The following is a 21,413-nucleotide window of genomic DNA, read 5'->3' as shown; positions in this document are numbered from 1 at the left end:
ATGAGATGAGATACAAATATAAAAAAAGAGACAAAAGGAAAAAAAATTACTTCAACAATGAAATGAATGTTGTGCTCGGGACCTCGGGGTTTTCTCTGAAGACCATACATTCTTAGAGAAAACGTCACATATAGTTGCAATCTGGAAGCATTTCTGACTAATGCACACATATCAATCAAAGTGTTCAGTGTTTGAAATCTATCAAAGGATAGACTGGAATTTTTCAACTTTTATTTAATATTAGAATGTACACAACAATAAATCTGATGCCATCTTGGAACATCCTGGTTACCACTGCTTTCATAACACAAGAGATGACTGGATTCTTTACTTTATTTGGAGCAAGTTTAATCAGTGTCTAATGGGTGTTGCATAGCCCCAAAACAACATGTGTTTATATATCACCTTTAACAACATAGAAGGATCAAAGGCACAAGTGAGAATATTCCTTTCCTAATTTCAGCAAAGTGAGTATGAGACCTCAGGGAGCATTAATTAGCCAGAACTTTTTGCCTTCATTACACTAAAACACGTTCACGGCCTTGTTTTAAGATTGGGGACTTAGTGTATTAACTAATGTCACACATCGTGACATTACTCCACCACATATTTTCCTTCTCAATGTACCGAGGAAGAATTCAATGGCTAAAGGCCACAGATATTCTTCTTTCCCGGTCCTGCCTACCACGGGACTGGAAACTTCTGAGGGAAGTCAATGGACCTTTTCCTGGTCCGTCAAATTTCCGATCCCGCCTGTGATAATTCCCATGGCCTATGGAATGAGAAAGAATCCATGAAGCATGCAGGAAGCTAAAGTTTATGCAGTCATTGTAAGACTTACTAACAAGTTTTGTGTTGATTTATGAGTTGTTTGGTCAAAGCCTTCTTTGAATATCCGTAAGGACAAAATACAATTGGAGTTATTTATGACTCAATACTAAGAAAATACCTAAATCACAGGAAATATGAAGAGTAAAGAAACAATTGGTTTATTTATCCTTTCTAATGTTCATTCCCCATCAGTTGTGTGCTTAAAAATTTGAGGTGTAGGACTTGTACCCTTCAAAGACAAACATAAGAATGTAAGAACTCGGAACGGGAGTATCTATCTGGCCCTTCGAGCCTGCTGCACCACTCAGTAAATATGGCTGATCTTTTCATGGACTCAGCTCCACTTACCTGCCTGCTCACCATAACCCTTAATTCCTTTACTGTTCAAAAATTTATCAATCTTTGCCTTAAAAACATTCAATGAGGTGGCCTCAACTGCTTCACTGGGCAGGGAATTCCACAGATTCACAACCTTTTGCGTGAAGAAGTTTTTCCTCAACTCAGTCCTGAATCTGCTCCTCCTCATTTTGAGGCTATGTCCCCTAGTTCTAGTTTCACCTGCCAGTGTGGGAATTGGTCGAGCTTGTCACTCAGTGTCAGGCATGCTCAAGCCAGCTACAACAATGCCAACCACCCAGCAACAGTCCCTTCACTCAGCTCAAACTACACTCCAGTCTGAAATTTCCATCACCTTCACCAGAATCCCTGACAGTGCTGAACAATTGTAGTTCGCTTACTGTCAAGCTGTGCCCAATGAGAACAAACTCGGGACTGCACAAATTCATTTCATAAAGAGAATTTACATTGAAGGAAGAGTGTCTGGGTCAGATTTGAATCAAAATCCCAGAAATGAAAACACTCTGCCACCTACTCTCCCCTCCATTTTGGGTAATAAATAGCACAAATGTTTCGCCCAGCACGAAGTGGTTAAAAGACCGTGATCATGGCTAATGTAGACGCTGTAGGATAGCTTGAGTGGCTGAGGATGCAAAAAGGTTTTGCAGTTTAGCCATGCAGGTTATAGCTTGTGTTACTAACATCAACCATGCTTCTGTTTTGTAATCATTGCAGTTGTTGGGTTTTTTTGCCATTTAGTTCCATATCATTTGACAGACAAATAATAGATGCCGGCTCCCTATATGACAAAGTGAGCGTGTTACTGAGAAAATGACGGGGGGTAACCTTTTTGTCTTTGCCCCAACTTTCTTTTGGGTAAATGAACTGCACTAAAACAAACAAACTCAGGGGCAGAGCAAGAAGGTCAGCCCCCAAGATGGAGTGAACCACCCAAAACAAAAAACAAAGCGGAAAGGAAACTTGAAATATTAAATCAAAATGTGATTAAGGAGGTCAATAATACACCCCAGTCCCCGTGGCGCTCAATGAGCACAGGAGATCTCGATGATGCCGTGAGTATAGCTGCAGTAGAGGGGCAGACAGTCGGGTTAGATGACCCCCTCGGTTTCCTGCTGTCTGGACATGTTAATAGCATTTTTGGCTAGGCCCAGCAGCAAGTTCAGCCCAATGGACAGCAATCTGGCAGAGCAGATCATTGACTCATTACAGAACTGGTAGGATTATCATTCCATTGATTTCAGTTAGGTTCTATTATCACCCATGCAGACAAAGATTTACCCCAATATATCTGGGGCTACCTTCATGCAGCAGCCCTGAGAGACATGCATCACAGTGTTACATAGGAACATTGCAACAGGAGGAGGCCATTCAGTTGCTTGAGCTTGTTCTATCATCCAATTGGTCATGCTGCAACACATCACTTGGATCATAGATTTTGTGAATACTATTTAATATCAGGAAGTCGAACAGTAAAGTGATATCAATGCCTGAAATGACCGCTGTATCTGAATACTCATACCTACCCCACCGAAAGCAAATGCACAAAGACAGAGCTATAAGGCAGTATAACATTCCCCAACCTGTGCTCCAGTTATGTGTAGTTCCTTACTGATTCGGAATTCACTTGTATTTTTCATTAACCCTGACATCGGCAAGGTGACGTGACTGAGCAGCTTTAACAGATTTTCTCAAATATTAAACTCATTTTAGTGTTTTAATTTGCCTATATTATGGCCAATGAATTGTGAGATTTTCAGAATTGCCTTAATGGGCAGCACGGTGGCACAGTGGTTAGCACTGCTACCTCACAGTGCCGGGGGCCTGGGTTCGATTCCCAGCTCAGGTCACTGTCGGTGTGGAGTTCACACGTTCTCCCCGTGTCTGTGTGGGGTTCCTCGGGTTTCCTCCCACACTCTGAAAGACATGTTAGTTAGGGGCATTAACCTGAACAGGTGCCAGAGTGTGGCGACTCAGGGAATTTCACAATAACTTCATTGCTGTATTAATGTAAGCCTTAGTTGTGACTAATAAATAAATTTTAACCCTTCATCGTTTGTAATTCAATCAGTCTGCCCCACTTGCCAAAGTGTCATAGCCACTGCCCAGTCTCTGACAGCGTGATTAAGTTTGGAAATTTGAGTTGGACTAGGATTAAACTCGCACCCTCCACTGACACACCCCAATTCTTCTTGCCACCCACACAGTCTATGATACCTGCTTCCAGTCCCGATATTTGGTGTCAGCAACGTGTCCATATCAGACATATTTACGACTAGTGAAGACATCCTTAAAATACAGACACTCATAGTTAACAGTTAGATGAACAGTGCAGAGTGAAGGTAATTGTCAGTGATAACCCAGCGTTAATGCTCTAGAGATAGCAAGGCTGTGTAAGCACGGGAATGGAATCTGATGTGGGAGGGAAGGAAAGCTTCATTACAAAATGCACTACTAAAATCAGTAAGTTAAATCAAGTACTGGCTGCATCAGTTTGCTTCAGCACACTATTTAAAAGGCTGTTAGAGTACGAGGAAAAATACTTTTTTGGAAAATGCTTAGATCAGGGAGATCGGTAGAAAGAAATTTGATGTTTAAACTTTCTTTCATATCAGCTCCCCCGAGGCTAGAGTGCCATACCTTGCGCTTTCAAGTCCCTGTACCTCAGAAAAGGTGAAGATGCTAGTTTCCATTTCTCTGTAGAGAACAAAATGGTGACACTAATCTATTTGGTGAGGGAGAAAGAGCTTCATTTGAGAATTATCAGCTTGGGTCAGTTTAAGTTAAACAAAGTTGACCACTGGTTAATTCACTCAATATCATTAATAAGCACAAATCTTTTAATAAACTTATTTCAGCTATTTTTATAACTGTAAGAGCCAGGTAGAAAAGCCTGATAGTGAGTCCACAAAAAAATTGCGATATATTGATGATCCCTTGCAACATGGATAATGTTTGATTTAAATACCGGGTATCGCTTTGTATTTATTCCACTTTGTTTTTTTTGGAAAACTCTTCTCAACATAAAGGAGCCACTGACAATGCCAGCATTTATTGGTCATCCCTAATTTCCCTTGGGGAGGTAGTAGAACATAAGATATAGTAGCAGAATTAGACCATTCGGCCCATCGTATCTGCTCTGCCATTCAATCATGGCAGATGAATTTCTCAACCCCATTCTCCCACCTTTTCCCCATAATCTTTGATCTCCTTACCAATCAAGAACCTATCTATCTTTATCTTAAATACAATCAATGACTTGGCCTCCACAGCCTTCTGCGACAAAGAATCCCATTGATCCACCACCCTCTGGCTGAAGAAATTCCTCCTCATCTTGGTTTTAAAAAGTCAACCCTTTATTCTGAGGCTGTGACCTTAGATCATAGTCTCTTCTATAAATCTAAACATCTTTGCCAATGTCTATCCAGGCCTTTCAGTATTCTGTAAGTTTCAATGAGATTCCCCCTCATCCTTCTAAAATCTATCAAGTACCGACCCAAAGTTCTCAAACATAGTCAGTAGGCCTCTGCTTTAAACCTCGCGACCTCGGTTGATGAAAATACCCACAACGCTGCTCGTTAGATAGTTCCAGAACTTTAATCCAGCAACAACTGCGTAATGTTGAGTTGTGTCTATGTCATATTGGTGTTTCCAGCACAAATTTGCCTTGCTACCTTGATGGCAGAGGTTGCCAGTTTGGAGATTACTGCTGACAAAGTCATGATCAATTTCTGCAGTGCAGTGTAGATCATGCACACTGCAGCCCTGATACACCAACAGGAGGGCAAGGATATTTAAGCTCAGGGATGGGATGTTGGTCAGACAGATTTCTGGATAGTTTTGAACTTCTTGAATGTTATTGCAACTGCACTTATATAGGAAAGTGGAAAGTATTCCATCGCTGACTTGTGTCTTGTACCTTGTAGATGATGGAAAGGCTTTGGCGCGTATGGAAGTGAGTGACTCACCAGAGAATTCTGAGCCTCTGGCTGACTCTTATAGTATTGATGGGACTGTCCCAGCTAAGTTTCTGGTCAACGGTGACCCTAGGATGTTGATGTTGAGTGATTTGGCAATGCTAATACCATTAAAGGTTAAGGGCAAGTGATTTGATTCTTCCTTGTTGCAAGTGATCATTACTTGACATGAATATAAATTGCTGCTTATCAGCCTAAACCTGGATGTTGTCCAACTCTTGCTGAATGTGCAAACACTTCATTATCTGAACTGTCATCAGCGAACAGATTTTATGATTCCTGACTTTATGATCGAATTAAGGCCATTGATGAAACATGAAAACAATGTGGCCTCTCATATTTTCCCTGAGTAATGCCTGCAGTGATGCCCAGGAACTGAGATTATTGCACTCCAGTAACCACAACCATGCTCCACAAGGTGCAACTGATAATTCCAGCCAGTGGACAGTTTTCCTCAAATGGCACTGACTTTGGGTTTACTAGATCTCTTTGTTTTCACATTTGATCAAGAGCAGTTTAGGTAAAAGTTTATTTATTAGTGTCACAAGTAGGGCAGCCCAGTGGTTAGCACTGCTGCCTCGCAGCGCCAGGTACCCGGGTTCATTTGCTGTGTTGGGTCACTGTCTGTGCAGAGTCTGCACATTCTCCCTGCATCGGTGTGGGTTTCCTCCAGATGCTCCGGCTAACTCCCACCGTCCAAAAATTGTGCTGGTTAGGTGCATTGGCCATGCTAAATTCTCCCTCAGTGTACCTGAACAGGAGTCAGAGTGTGGTGACTAGGGGATTTTCACAGTAATTTCATTGCAGTGCAAATGTAAGCCTACTTGTGACTAATAAATAAACTTCTTTTCCGTTTACACTGCAATGAAATTACTGTGAAAATCCCCTAGTCACCACACTCTGGCACTTGTACAGGTACACTGAGGGAGAATTTAGTATGGCCAATACACCTAACTAGCATATCTTTTGGACTGTGGGAGGAAACCAGAGCACCCTGGAGGCAACCCATGCAGACAAAAGGAGAACGTGCAGATTCCACATAGACAGAGAGCCAAGCCGGGAATTCAACCCAGATCCCTGATGCTGTGATGCAGCAGTACTAACCACTGTGCCACCGTGCCGCTCCTAATTTCACCTCATCCAAGGAAATCATCTCTAGTGTCCATGTTTGGAGCAAAACATAAGAGTTTGGAGTGGTGGAACCCAAGCTGAGCATTGATGAGCAGGTTAGTGGGAATGTCACTGAGAAAATGTAGAATGATCCTGGGAGGTATTTTCATGGATCAGAAAGATTACAGGCTTTGAGAGTTGGGGTGTACTTTCAGAAGTGGAAGGAAGGCTGGAGGGTTGAGGCTGAAGGGGGATCAAATAGCCTGGGGGCCGGTGCCATGAGTGGAATCAAAATCTATGGACCTAGAGCTGCAGTGATATTGTAAGTACTTAGTATTTTCATATATATGTGTTTATCACCCCTGTCAGCACAAACCAATGTTGCAATGGGTACAAGAAAGAGGTGTTGGTCACTTATTTGGCTTGACAAATGGACTAATGCCTACTTCCCTCTTATTTATTCTTTAACAAGATGGTGTCTGGTGCAAAATGCAACAGAAGTGTATGCATGCACGTCTGATGCCATTTTGGTCCCTAATTGATGCCAGTACTGCCCAATTAACGGATGCCACTGTCCCCTGTTTCAAAGTGGCTTAGAATTGTCCGCGATTTTTGATTGCCAATCAAATAACATAATTACTACCTTACCATACATCTGATGTATCAATTTCTGCACATATAATTAGGAAATATAATTCCTAACTCCACCAGATACATGGCAATCTAACCTAATTAGCACAGTTTAACAAATAAAATATGCTGTCAATACTGGTATGGCCATAGGGCTGACTACAACAATGATTACAATAACAACAACAACAACAATGGCAATGTGAGCTGGAAGAGCATGCTGGGAACTTTGGTCAAGTTGTAATTAAACACAGATGCTGGTTAGGAGGCTACAGTGAGTCATCACATGGCCTGCGTCCTGAACTTCCCATGTTAACTAAATAAGGATAGTTGCTTGGATAACACTGGATGCTAGTCAGAGTGATTGATTCTATATATGGTGAAGCTACGTAATTTACATGCAGCTTGGTATAAACATTTGGGAGTTGGTTATGAGTATCTCCACTGGCAGTGATCAAACATTGTGATCAGTCATTGGCTGACTACCATTGAACTTTCTGGAAGATTGAGAAAGGTTGGGGATAAAGAAATGTGCTACAGCCTTTGTCTCCAGTGATGACTCAAGACCAACCATGGCCTGAAGGAATATCTTCAGAGGAGACAAAGGAGCCACGAGGAAGAACCTACATTGAGAATGGATCTGGCCAGTTTGCTCAAGAATTCATTTTCAGTCAGAGTTAAAGTTTCAGTTAAAGAGTTCATGTTAAGAGTTGAAGTGTAAGAGTTGAAGTGTTGCAACTTTGAGTTTTGGTACCTAAAGTGTTGAATAAACAAAGGTTCATTTAAGTGAATTTGAATTGACTCCGTCTTTTGGTTTGTTACACTAAATTGAGTACCTGAAAAGAGATTGAAGTTCAACGCCGGATAACAGTGGAAAGCTGAAAGGAAAACTGAAAACGCTGGAAGCACAAAGCAAATCAGTGAATATCTGTGGAATAAAGATTCATACTTCTGGGCTTTCCCTCCCTTGGAAGAACAAGTCTGAAACATCAGCTGACGGCTCTTTCCAGAGACGCTGACAGACTTGTGTGGCTCCAACTTTTTCTGTTTTATCTTAGATTGACAGTGTTGTTGACAAATCTGGAATGTGGAATTATAGAGAATAATTGGATTTAACTATTAGTAAGATTGTTGGTCAGGAGTGAATGGCAATACCTGTTTGATAACAGTGTTAGTGATCATTACAAATGTTAGGGTAGGAGAATTCTATTAGGATCTCAGGTGGAAGAAATATTATTTTGGATTTACATAAGAACATAAGAACATAAGAAATAGGAGCAGGAGTAGGCCATCTAGCCCTTCGAGCCTGCCCCGCCATTCAATAAGATCATGGCTGATCTGTTGTGGCTCAGTTCCACTTTCCCGCCCTCTCCCCATAACCCTTAATCCCCTCTCTTATCAAGAACCCATCAACCCGCTTCTTAAAAATATTTAGCGAGGCAGCCTCCACCACTTCAACGGGCAGAGAATTCCAGAGATTCACCACCCTTTGAGTGAAGAAGTTCCTCCTCAACTCCGTTCTAAACCGCCTCCCCTTTATCTTGAGGCTGTGCCCCCTAGTCCTACTGTCTTTTTTGAGCGGGAAGAGTCTCTCCACCTCTATCCTATCCATCCCATTCATCATCTTATACGTCTCAATGAGATCTCCCCTCATTCTTCTAAACTCTAACGAGTACAAGCCTAGTTTATTCAGCCTCTCCTCATAGCTCAATCCCCTCAACTCCGGTATCAGCCTAGTAAACCTCCTCTGCACTCCCTCCAGGGCCAAAATATCCTTGCGCAGGTGCGGCGCCCAAAACTGCACACAGTACTCCAGCTGCGGCCTCACCAATGCCCTATACAGCTGCAGCAAGACCTCCCTACTTTTATATTCAATCCCCCTCGCTATGAAGGCCAGCATCCCATTCGCCTTCCTGACCACCTGCTGCACCTGCAAGCTGGGTTTTTGCGACTCATGCACAAGGACCCCGAGGTCCCTCTGCACCGTCGCCTGCTGCAGTTTTTCGCCACGTAAGTAATAGTCCTTCCTACCATTCTTCCTACCAAATTGGACCACCTCACACTTGCCAACATTAAATTCCATTTGCCATTTCCTGGCCCATTCGCCCAGCCTATCTAGATCCTTCTGCAGACTCTCCACACCCTCCGCACAATTTGCCTTTCCCCCAATCTTGGTGTCATCAGCAAATTTCGACACCCTGCACTCGGTTCCCTCCTCCAGATCATCTATGTAAATGGTAAATAGCTGAGGCCCCAGCACCGACCCCTGGGGCACCCCACTAGTCACCAACCGCCAATCCGAATAGCACCCATTGACCCCCACTCTCTGCCTCCTATTTGACAACCAATCCTCTATCCACGCTAACACCCTACCCCCAACTCCATGTCCCCTGACCTTCTGCAATAACCTCTTGTGAGGTACCTTGTCAAACGCCTTCTGAAAATCCAGAAAGACCACATCCACCGGCTCTCCTCTATCCACTGCCCTAGACACATCCTCATAGAACTCCAGTAAATTTGTCAGACACGACTTCCCTTTAATGAAACCGTGTTGCGTCCGCCCTATCAAGCAATTCCCTTCAAGATGCCTCGCAATTTCCTGCTTAATGACGGATTCTAACATTTTACCTACCACAGACGTTAAACTAACCGGCCTATAATTCCCCGCCTTTTGCCTGGCACCCTTCTTAAACAACGGCGTAACATTAGCCGTTTTCCAATCTTCCGGCACTTCCCCGGAATCCAGCGACGTCTGGAAAATAACCATCAAGGCATCCACTATCACCTCCGCCATTTCTTTCAGAACCCTCGGATGCATTCCATCCGGTCCTGGGGACTTGTCCACAATCAGCCCCTCCAGTCTGTCGAGCACCACCTCTCTAGTAACAGTAATGTCATTAAGACCCTCCATTCCTACCACCTTTCCATCGCTAACACCCGGCAAATTATTCACGTCCTCCTCCGTGAAGACAGAAACAAAAAAGTTATTCAAGACCTTAGCCATATCCCCATCCCCTACCACTAGCTCCCCTTTCTCATCCTCTAAAGGACCAACGTTCACCCTAGCCAGCCTCTTCCTTTTTATATATTTATAAAAACTCTTGCTATCCTTTTTTATATTAAGTGCTAGCCCAGCCTCATAGCTTCTCCTACCCTCCTTTATCAACTTCTTTGTCAATCTTTGTTGACATTTAAACCTTTCCCAATCCTCTTCTCGCCCACTACTCTTAGCTACTCTAAATTCCTCCGCTTTTAATTTAACACTTTCCTTCACCTCCTTCGTTATCCACGGCTTATTACCTCTCTTCCTACTGTCCTTTTTAACCATCGGAATAAATTTCTGCTGAGCACCAAGAAAGATCTCCTTAAAGATCCTCCACTGCTCCTCAGCAGACCTACCTTCCAACGCACTCCCCCAGTCCACATTCGCCAATTCTTCTCTCATCCTACCATACTCCCCTCTATTCAAACAAAGGACGCGTGTCCGGGAACCCACTTTCTCCTCCTCCATCTGCACCAGAAACTCCACCATACAATGATCACTCTCTCCAAGAGGATCCTTCACCGCAAGGTCCCTAATTCTACCCGCCTCATTACATAGCACCAGATCCAAGATAGCTCGCTCCCTCGTCGGCTCCAACACACACTGTTCAAGGAAATTATCCCGGCAGCATTCCAGGAACTCCTCCTCGAGCCCACCTCGTCCAACATGGGTCGACCAATCAATATGCAGATTGAAATCTCCCATAACTACTGCCGTCCCATTCCTGCACGCCGCACTTATTTGCGTGTTAACAGCCCGCCCCACCTCCAGATCATTATTCGGGGGCCTATAGACGACACCCACCAGCGTCTTCCTCCCTTTGCTGTTCCTAATCTCCACCCACAACGATTCCACTTTCTGCTCTTTGGCTCCGATATCATCCCTTGCTACCACCTTGATACTATCCTTAATCAGCAGAGCTACGCCACCCCCTCTTTCCTCCTGCCTATCCTTCCTAAACACTTGATAGCCCTGTACATTCATCTCCCAGTCCCTGTCACCTTGCAGCCACGTCTCTGTAATGGCCACCAGATCGTATCCATTTGTGTCGATCTGCGCCACCAGCTCATCCACTTTATTCCGAATGCTTCGTGCATTCAGATAAAGTGCTTTCATCCCAGCCTTCACCTGGACCCTATTTGCCGTAACGCCACCAATTGGGACATCCTCGGCCTCTTCCCTTACCTGTACCCTATCCTTAACTTTAGACCTCGTAGCGTCACCTACCCTCGCACCCTCCCCCCCCCCTAATTAGTTTAAAGCCCTGTCTACAGTCCTCTTTACTCGATTCGCCAACACTCTGGTCCCAGCACGATTCAGACCAACCCCATCCCGCCCGAACAAGTCCCACCTACCCCAATACTGGTGCCAATGCCCCATAAATTCAAACCCATTCCTCCCACACCAATCCCTGAGCCACCCATTCACTTCCTTTATCCTGTCAATCCTACGCCCGTCTGCACTCAGTTCAGGCAGTAGCCCAGACCAGTTTTGACATTATTCTATTTAATTCAACTGTAGATTGAAAGAACAAGAATGGGAGAGGCCAATCCAACAATATCAATAGGGAGTTTGTTCAATAGGGGGCAGAACAAAGAACAAAGAAAATTACAGCATAGGAACAGGCCCTTCGGCCCTCCAAGCCTGCACCAACCCTGCTGCCCAATTAAAACCCTCTATCCTTCCAGGGACTGTATCCCTCCATTCCCACCCTATTCATATCTTTATCAAAACGTCCCTTAAAAGTCACTACTGTATCCGCTTCCGCTACCTCTCCCAGCAACGAGTTCCAGGCACCCACTACTCTCTGTGTAAAAAATCTGCCTTGTACATCTCCTTTAAACCTTGCCCCTCAGACCTTAAACCTATGCCCCCTAGTAATTGACTCTTCCACCCTGGGAAAAAGTTTCTGACTATCCACTCTGTCCATGCCTCTCATAATCTTGTAGACTTCTATCAGGTCGCCCCTCAACCTCCGTCGCTCCAGTGAGAACGAACCAAGTTTCTCCAACCTCTCCTCATAGATAATGCCCTCCATACTAGGTAACATCCTGGTAGATCTTTTCTGTACCCTGTCCAAAGCCTCTACATTCTTCTGGTACTGTGGCAACCAGAATTGAACACTATATTCCAAGTGCAGCCTAACTAAGATTTTATAAAGCTGCAACATGACTTGCCAATTTTTAAACTCATTGCCCCGGCCAACAAAGGCAAGCATGCTGTATGCCTTCTTGACTACCTTCTCCACCTGCATTACCACTTTCAGTGACCTATGTACCTGTACACCCAGACCCCTTTTCATATCAATATTCTTAAGAGAATATTGCCATTTACTGTACATTTCCTATTTGTATTAGACTTCCAAAATGCATTATAGGTCAGAGACTGGGCTGTTATAGCTCTTATTCTTTGACTTCTACCCAATTGAATAAGGCTTCCTTATTGGGAGTGCAGATTTACTGAATGTAGCCTCACACAGATAATATAAGAGGAGGTGATAGCCTTGGGTATTATCGCTAGACTATTAATCCAGAAACTCAGTTAATGTTCTGGGGTACCGGGTTCGAATCCCGTCATGGTCAATATAAAAAATCAGAAATTAAGAATCTACTGATGACTATGAAACCATTGTTGATTGTCAGAAAACCCCATCTGGTTCATTAATGTCCTTAAGGGAAGGAAATCTGCCAAACTAACCTGGTCTGACCTATATGTGACTCTAGAGCGACAGCGATGTGGTTGACTCTTAATTGCCCTCTGGAATGGCCTAGCAAACCATTCAGTCCAAGGGCAACTAGGGATAGGCAATAAATACTGGCCAGCCAGAGACACCCATGTCCCACAAATGAATTTAAAAAACTTCTTCCATCTGGATACCCAGAAGACTGTAGCTTGGGTTAAATAGATCAGTGTATATTGTAGGTGAATGATGCCTTGAATTACTTTCTATAAGGTATGATATTTATTTGGGTACAAGGTAACAGGCAAAACTTTCTGATCTGCATTCAGGTGATTGAACCATGATGACAGGAGTTGAACTGACCAACCTCTAGATACACACACAGTCTGTTTTGACTGGTCTTGTTAATTGTTTCCAGATGTCTTTTAAAAATGAAGAAAACACTTAACTTCCTTTTGACTTTGACACTGCTGCACTGAATGTGTTTAAGATATTCTAAACAGAGGCATCATTAGAAGTAGAGCCATGGGTCTCCTATAGACAAACGAATGTAGACAGTGTTCATTTGATGTCTTTAGTGAACAAAGATGGGAAGTGATTATAAATGGAGAATTCCTTCTTAGTATAACTTCAGAAGTAATAACTTCAAACTTGGATTTCTTAATTTATGCATGGCAGACTACTTGCAACCAGAAATCTGGTGCTTATTTAAAAAGAAAACTGCCTCAATTTACAGACTGATAGCATAGTGCTCCAGGATTGTAAGGTATATATATTCTAGGTAATATATGAGTATAATGTTGCACTGTCATAGGATGGTAAATGCATGGGACAGTGCAGCTTGGTGTATGTCTTGTGCATGATTATCTTAATCATGCTAAATTACCAAATTCAGCTACACTGCAGTGGTAAAGCACTCTGTGAAGATGTGATGGGATGTGTTTTATGGTGCTGAGGGAACGGGAGAGAGGGGGCAGGTATTGGGAGAGGAAATTGGAAGGAAAGTTACTTCAGGATGCCCTCGTGCACTTTGAGTGAAGTCTTAGAAGCAGGGGACCTATCTGTTCTTTACTACGCCCAGCAAGCTCAGAACTGACAGAGTAAATACTTAGCTTCACTACCTGTAAGTTTATATATTAGTGTCACATGTTAGGCTTACATTAACACTGCAATGAAGTTACTGTGAAAATCCCCTAGTCACCACACTCCAGTGCCTGTTTGGGTACACTGAGAGAGAATTTAGTATAGCCAAATGCATCTTACTAGCATGCCTTTCAGACTGTGGGAGGAAACCCACGCGGACACAGGGAGAATGTGCAGACTATGCACAGACAGTGACTCAAGCTGGGAACTGAACCCAGATCCCTGGTGCTGTGAGGAAGCAGTGCTGGCCACTGTACCACCATACTGTTCAGAGTTCATTTCTTGACTTTGCAAATAGAGCTCCTGTTCACTGATTCTATTGTGATTTCCCTTTAAGTTAAAATGTCCTTCTGGTAGAAGTTAAACCCACAATGGCATCGGATTCGATCAATTATATGCATTTATCTACAGTTAATAGATGGAAACTGTGCATAAAATTATAATGCAAGCCATTGAGCTGCACTGCAACAATACTTAACATAAAAGGTGCGGTGCAAGTTGATGCTTTGCTTACATGTCCAAGACACCGACAGTCCAGCTATAAGAACATAAGAAATAGGAGCAGGAGTAGGCCATCTAGCCCTCCGAGCCTGCCCCGCCATTCAATAAGATCATGGCTGATCTGAAGTGGCTCAGTTCCACTTTCCCGCTTTCTCCCCATAACCCTTAATCCCCTTGCCTACCAAAAACCTATCTACCCGTGTCTTAAATATATTTAGCGAGGTAGCCTCCACCACTTCAACGGGCAGAGAATTCCAGAGAAGTTCCTCCTCAACTCTGTTCTAAACTGCCCCCCCCTCCTTATCTTGAGGCTGTGCCCTCTAGTCCTGCTGTCCTTTCTGAGCAGGAAGAACCTCTCCACCTCTACCCTACCCATCCCCTTCATCATCTTATACGTTTCAATAAGATCCCCCCTCATCATTCTAAACTCCAACGAGTACAAGCCCAGTCTATTCAGCCTCTCTTCATAGCTCAACCCCCTCAACTCCAGCTATCTGTAGCACACAAGAATACAGCTTGATTTTTGCTGATATTCTAGCAGACTTCACATTCTAATGTAATTCTAACAAGTGCCTTGCTGCCATTTTACTATTTTTTTATTATGAACTGCACAACAATAAATTAACTAAATTATTTCCTTTATGGGAATAAAAAATGGATTAGCTACTTTATATCTGAATGATGAGGCACAGGAGGCATACAGTGTTGTGGCTAAAATCAGCAATTTCTAACTTCCTCTTCCTTCGTCATTGTGACACCTACAGTCATTGTTTCCACTTCTTTCTGTAAACCATGTGACCGTGTTTACGTATCTCCTCATAGATTGGCCAAGTTCTCTTCTGGCAGCAATCTAAAGGAGAGTGAAGCTTGACTGAACTCTTCCTTTAAAGTTTATTTTTCCCACAGATTTTCTTCTTAGGGAAGAGATAATCCACTGCAGTAACACCTTGGAATGCTTTGTTCCTAATCTTGGATATCTCAACGAAAGACAATTGAAGGAAAATCCCAATTTTAACAGCTCCGCCTTGCTGGAAAAATAAACCTCCATCAAAAATGAAGGAAGCTTAAGTACTCTCATAGATGTCAAGGGCTGACAGCAATAGGAATCCCACTAAATTTTGGACACCATTCCAGTGGGGCCATTACAGTGGTAACCAAAATGGAGGTTTGTAACTTTCTTTCTAGACTTTCCACACAATGAAGTGGGCTACTGATCGGAGAGTGTGATTTTCCATGCTAAATGCCTCATCTGAGGACAGAGCCAGTGCTCTGAACAAGAAGCCACATTTGAAGAGAATGAAGAACAAAGGTTAGGATTTGATACAGCAATTTTCCCTTCAGGTATGCAACCCCAGTGAAGGTACAGGACCTCTGAATTCATGCTTTAGATTGGTTTCATAGCGATAGTTTTCATTCTGCACTGAGCCTAAATAGCACAGAAAATATTTAAATAGCCATGTTTAGTACAACTTCCAAAATGTATTGAAACCCAGTTACCTCTCTTGGGATTCAAATTGCACGGGTCAGCATGTATCTGCTTCAGGTCAGCACAGCCTCCATTAACCTTCCAGGAGTTCCCAAAGTTGACCATCTCGGTTTCAACAAGCCCGGATGGCGTGAGGAAGTCGTCACCTTGGTTTCCATTGTAATTTCCACACAAGCCACAGGTCATACCTGTGTATATGACACCCAGCTAAAGAGAGAAGGAGAGAGTTAATTCGGTGTCGGGGCAATGCAGAATCTAAGACACATCTGCAGGCTTCAGGCCGTACCTTCAAGTAAACCTTGCCATATCCATCCCAGTCAAACTGAAAATCTTCGTCATAGGTCACCCTAATCGATGACAGGACAGTGTGCTGAATACGAAGGACACCTACAAGAAATATGTGGAAATCAGAATGAACATAATTAGATGAGCAACAACGTAATTCTAATTAAAATGGAAAAAAACAACCACCTTTCTTGTTCTTTTGCAGTCATTGAAATTTCACACAGACATTCAGCTCTTTGGCTGTTAGCTGTGTCAAGTGGAGTTAACTATCTTGTTTTCTTGTTGTGGTTCATATCTTTGTGCTCATCAAGTGGAGGGAAGTCATGGCAGGGAAATAGAAACTTTGGGAGTGATTTTAGGAGAAAAATTCTAAGTGTCCAGCTAGCATGAACACAGGAGAGCTTCATTTTTTGGGGCAAGTCTTTATTCCAAATCTTATGGACTTAGACAAGTAAAAAAATGGGCTAGACTGTTTCTGCCACAAGATGGAATGGGCAGGGTTTAAATCTTGAGCCAGCCTGCTGTAGCAGTACAGAGACCTATTGCATATGTACAGATGTCTATGGCTGTACATGTGCAATTGCAGCAGCAGATGCCTGACAGGTCCAAAAGGAAGACACTTGTCAGGCCTTTGATGTTGCAGCTGGCAAATCCCCAACCAGATCCCTCTCCCCCACCCCAGCAATCACAGGGGCCCATGGCCAGTAACAAGTCCCACACTCACCAACCCCCCCCCCCAACCCCCACTGCTATCCAGACTGATTGTGCCCCCTCCCATCCATGCAGTGTGAAAGAGGGCCCCCCTCTCTAACCAACCAGACCGCCAAGACCTGGTCCCGCCCGCTTCAGATACTACCCCTTCAGGTCCCATCCCCTGGCATTACCCACAGCCAATGCGACAGGCTGACACTGTCCAAGGGGCACCCTCACCCTTGCCCTCAAGCTTACTGAGGGTCTCAATGGCCTCCAGTCCTATTGGTGAGGCCAACATGTTCGTGGGGACCAGGTGTATTCCTCACTGATACACACCTTGCCCGATGAGGCCATAACGGCAAGTGAGCCAGAACAATTGCATCCCCGGCTTGCTAATCACGCGTCAACTCATTTCTAAATATATTTAAATAAATTATTCAGTCTCTTATTCAGGTCAGAAATGGACGGGACATTGATTGCACTGGATAGCTGGTGCTGGTAACATCACAAGAGGCGAAAAACCAGGCATGAACCGCAATTTTACTGGTAAAATCATAGTCATTAATCCTGTTTCTCTCACCATAGATGCTGCTAGATTTGCTTTTCCAGCATTTTCTGCCTTTATTTCAAGCCTGAATATTTTCCAGGTTGTGCTGCATGTAGACATGGACAACCTCAGTAGAATTTCATAGAATCCCTACAGTGCAGAAGAGGCCAGTTGGCCCATCGCAATCGGATTGACTTTCCGAAAGACCATCTTACTGATACCCTATCCCCATGACCTCATATATTTACACCACTAATACCCTATCCTACACAGCTTGGGACACTAAGGGGTGATTTAGTACAGCCAATACACCCAGCCTGCACACCTTTGGACTGTGGAGAAACCAGAGCACCCGGAGGAAACCCACGCAGACATGGGAAGAACATGCAAACTCCATGCAGAAAGTCATCCAAGGTCAGAATCAAACACACATGCCTGGCACTGTAGGGCAGCAGTGCTAATCACTGTGCCACCATGCTGCCCATATCTAGGCAGTTGTAAGTGGTGCTGAATGCTATACAATCATCCGCGTCTATCCCTACTTATGATGAAGGGAAGCTGATTGATGAAACAACTGAAGATGGTTTGACACAGGACACTGCCCTGAGGAACTCCCACAGCAACCTCTTGCGATTGAGATAATTGACTTCCAACAACCACAACAATTTTCCCTTGCGCTAGGTATGACTCCAACCAGTGGAGGGTTTTCCCCCAATTCCCATTTACTTCAGTCTTGCTCGGGCTCCTTGATGCCATATTTGATCAAAGACTGCCTTAATGTCACTCAGCACTCTCACCACATCTCTGGTATTCAGCTCTTTTATCCATTTTTGAATCATTGCTCTGGTAAGTTCAGGAGCCCAGTGACCCTGGAAAAACCCAAACTGAGTGCACTTATGCATCTGTATTATGCCAACCACTGCATAGAGAATTCAGTGGAAAACTAGATAAATTGAAAGAATCTGAGAATAATTATATTCTCCTGAAGCAGGCAATAGTGCATATACTCAGCAATTGTGAGTGGGGGAATAGGCAGCTGTGATAGGTTGAAGCAACTTCTGTTAGACAGATAACCAGGGTATAGATTAGAGTCCAATGTGTCTCCACTGAAATGGGGTGAACATCAAGGTACTGCATTTTGCACATTCTCCCTGTGTCTGCATGGGTTTTCTCTAGGTACTCCAGTTTTCTCCAAAGATGTGTTACATAGGTTGATTTGACCATGATATGTAGCCCTTTAGTGTCAGGGGATTAGGACTGTAAATATGTGGGGTTACGGGGATAGGACCCAGGTGGAATTGTTGTCGGTGCAGGTTTGATGGGCTGAATGGCCTTCTTTTGCACTGTAGATTCTATGATTTTATTAAGCATTAATTTGGCTCAGTACAGCCAGAACTGGAAGGTGATTTGGAAAATCGGCAAGAATTTGAAACCCCAGTTATGCACAAGTGAGACCGGGGGAAATATTACTTTACACTGCAGTTGGTCATGCAGCATGTGACAACTGCGAGGCATTCCATGTGCAGGCTTATCCGAGTTACAAACATAACAATGGGATATCTCTAGAATGATGCCACTGGGACTATGGGGGCTTTATCTCGTCTGGAGAACAATCACAGACAACGGAGACAAAAGCATTTCAAAATCTCACAGCCGCACATTGTTCTACCCTCACATCAATGGACAGGGTGGCACGCCTCAGGCACAATAGGAGCAGGAGGTTGGCACCCATATCGGTAACACTTCTGTGTAGGTGGTAATCATTGCCATCTCAGAAATCAGTGAAGCCACAGTGACTACAGTAAGAGCACTCCTGGGTGTGATACAGAACCCAGGGCTTTAGTCAAAGGTATAACACATCTTCTTTATAACTGCTACCAAACAGCAATTAATTATGGAACCAACATCAATGCAGTTAATTAACAAATATTGGTTCAGAATTGATTTGTTTGCCACTTATAATATCCACCGGCGTACGGTAGCACAGTGGTTAGCACTGCTGCTTCACAGCTCCAGCATCCTGGGTTTGATTCCCGGCTCGGGTCACTGTCTGTGTGGAGTTTGCACATTCTCCTCGTGTCTGTGTGGGTTTCCTCCGGGTACTCCGGTTTCCTCCCACAATCCAAAGATGTGTGAGTTAGGTTGATTGGCCATACTAAGAAATTGCCCCTTAGTGTCCAGAGATGTGTAGGTTAGAGGGATTAGTGGGTATGATATGGGGGTAGGGCCTGGGTGGGATTGTGTTCGGTGCAGACTCGATGGGCCAAAGGGCCTCTTTCTGCACTGTAGGATTCTATGAATCTCACATATATCAACTTCCATAGGAAATACATTAAAGGTATCTCTATTTTGCTGCAGCACTCATTCTTTCCAATGATAATCAGAAATGACATAATGGGGCTGATTTTACCTCTACCCATCCAACAGCAACTGCTGTGAATTTGGAAAAACCCATCCAATTTGCCAGCCCCGATCCCATTGCCTTTCTGCGAGTTGACGTCTCAGCAAGCTTTTCTGAGCAGATTCATGGGAAGCCAGCCAATATATAGCTTAGGCTTTGATGATATCAGTGAGACTGCAATTTTAACTCAAGGCCCAAGCAGAGTAACTGCTGTAGTTTTCTAGTGCAAGCAGTGATCAGTAAGTTAAGGTTTTTTTTAGTCTCATTGGCGTGTGAGGAGAAATATGAGCGCTCTTTTAAACCCCACAAGGAGGCCACGGACTTGCCCCTTCTCCAGGCTTTCCTCCTCAATCACAGGCTTTCCTGACAACCTCCTTCCAATCCAGCGCCAGGGGCTTTTCCTTTGATTCACTGGCGTTAACCACCTGAAATCCCCATGCCTACCTGGCAACGAACCATCACACTGCAACAGGTTTAGGCAAGTACTGACTGCAGCTGCTACAGATCAGACTGGGGGAGTAAAGGGTTCCTGGGCCTTACATTACACAGGTTGTGAGCTGGTTGTTGGCCTCAGTTCCTGTCCACAAAACCCCTTACAGTTTTAATTGGCCCTTAAATCTCCTGCCTCGAAGTGACAGCTGGTGTAGCAGTGGGGCATGAAGTGAGTAGGAAACACAGTGAGTGGCTATACAGGAGCAGGGTTTTTTCAATAGAAATCTATAATGCAGTAGGAGGCCATTTGGCCCATCAAGCCTGCACCAACAACAATCTCACCCAGGCCCTATTCCCATATCCCTACATCTTTACCCTGATGCTAAGGGGCAATTTAGCATGGCCAGTCAACCTAACCCACATATCTTTGGCGTGTGGGAAGAAACTAAAGAACCTGGTGGAAACCCACACAGACATAGGAGAATGTGCAAACTCCACACAGACAGTGACCCAAGCCAGGAATTGAACCCAGGTCCGTGGCGCTGTGAGGCAGCAGTGCTAACCACTGGGCCACCGTGTGAAGGGAATTTGAGAAGAAACATCTTGTCTAGGCATTGGGAACGCCTATTATTGGAAACGGGAAACTGAGCTTCCCAGAATTCAAACAATAAAGTAAAGCTAGGCAGCAGAAGGAAGGAAAGCAGGAGGAAAGCTTTTAACTACTTTGCTTTCAACCGGTTAACAAACCTTGAATAATAACACAATAGGTTCCTTCATTACACAGAAAAACTTCTTATAATGCATAGGTACTGCAGGTAATAATGAAGTGTAAACCTTGAATCAGCGGTGGTTGTACATCCATGCCGTTCACCGAAACTCTCCCGCCATGTTTAAGTTTGATTGTCATGTTTACCAGTTCTCGGAACTTCAGCGTTGCCGATCGTATACAAACTGCATCTGGGTCATCTGCACACTGGGGAAGAGAGTTGAGAGCACTGAGCATCGCTGCTAACCATGGGCATTGTTTAACATTCAGCTGAGTCAAATGTCCATCTTCTGTACCTGCACTTTCTCAATGAAGGCTGAAAACGTATTTTCTTCACAGTCCTTTGCCAGTAAGTACTGGCACATTCCACTGAAGGTGAAATACTTATCGTCAAAACTCTTAAAGTGTGATTGTCCAATGACGAAGCACTCCCCTAATGCAAAACAGTTAAGATGTTACACGTTGATTTGGCTTGTCAACACAATGCAAGGCTGGGTTTCACTTGTAATCAAGCATATTTTATTTAAATTATTT

The 21,413-nt window shown here is 43.9% G+C and overlaps 1 protein-coding gene across 1 annotated transcript in view; it reads right to left on the bottom strand.

Annotated features, from left to right (window-relative positions):
* The window catches only part of vwf (von Willebrand factor), a 136,497-nt gene that overhangs the window by 100,141 nt on the left and 14,943 nt on the right, over positions 1-21,413 (bottom strand). The window contains exons 11-14 of the mRNA XM_080207269.1: positions 21,176-21,312; positions 20,948-21,086; positions 16,042-16,142; positions 15,767-15,962 (exon numbers count right to left, since the gene is read on the bottom strand). Coding sequence (XP_080063395.1) covers positions 15,767-15,962; positions 16,042-16,142; positions 20,948-21,086; positions 21,176-21,312 — 573 coding nt within the window. The remainder of the gene's footprint in view (positions 1-15,766; positions 15,963-16,041; positions 16,143-20,947; positions 21,087-21,175; positions 21,313-21,413) is intronic.

Source organism: Carcharhinus amblyrhynchos, chromosome 19 (assembly GCF_965287045.1).
Source record: "Carcharhinus amblyrhynchos chromosome 19, sCarAmb.v2.hapA, whole genome shotgun sequence".
Lineage (NCBI taxonomy): Eukaryota > Metazoa > Chordata > Chondrichthyes > Carcharhiniformes > Carcharhinidae > Carcharhinus > Carcharhinus amblyrhynchos.
Note: the sequence above shows the minus strand (reverse complement) of the source record. Positions and strands in the feature narration are given on the sequence as shown.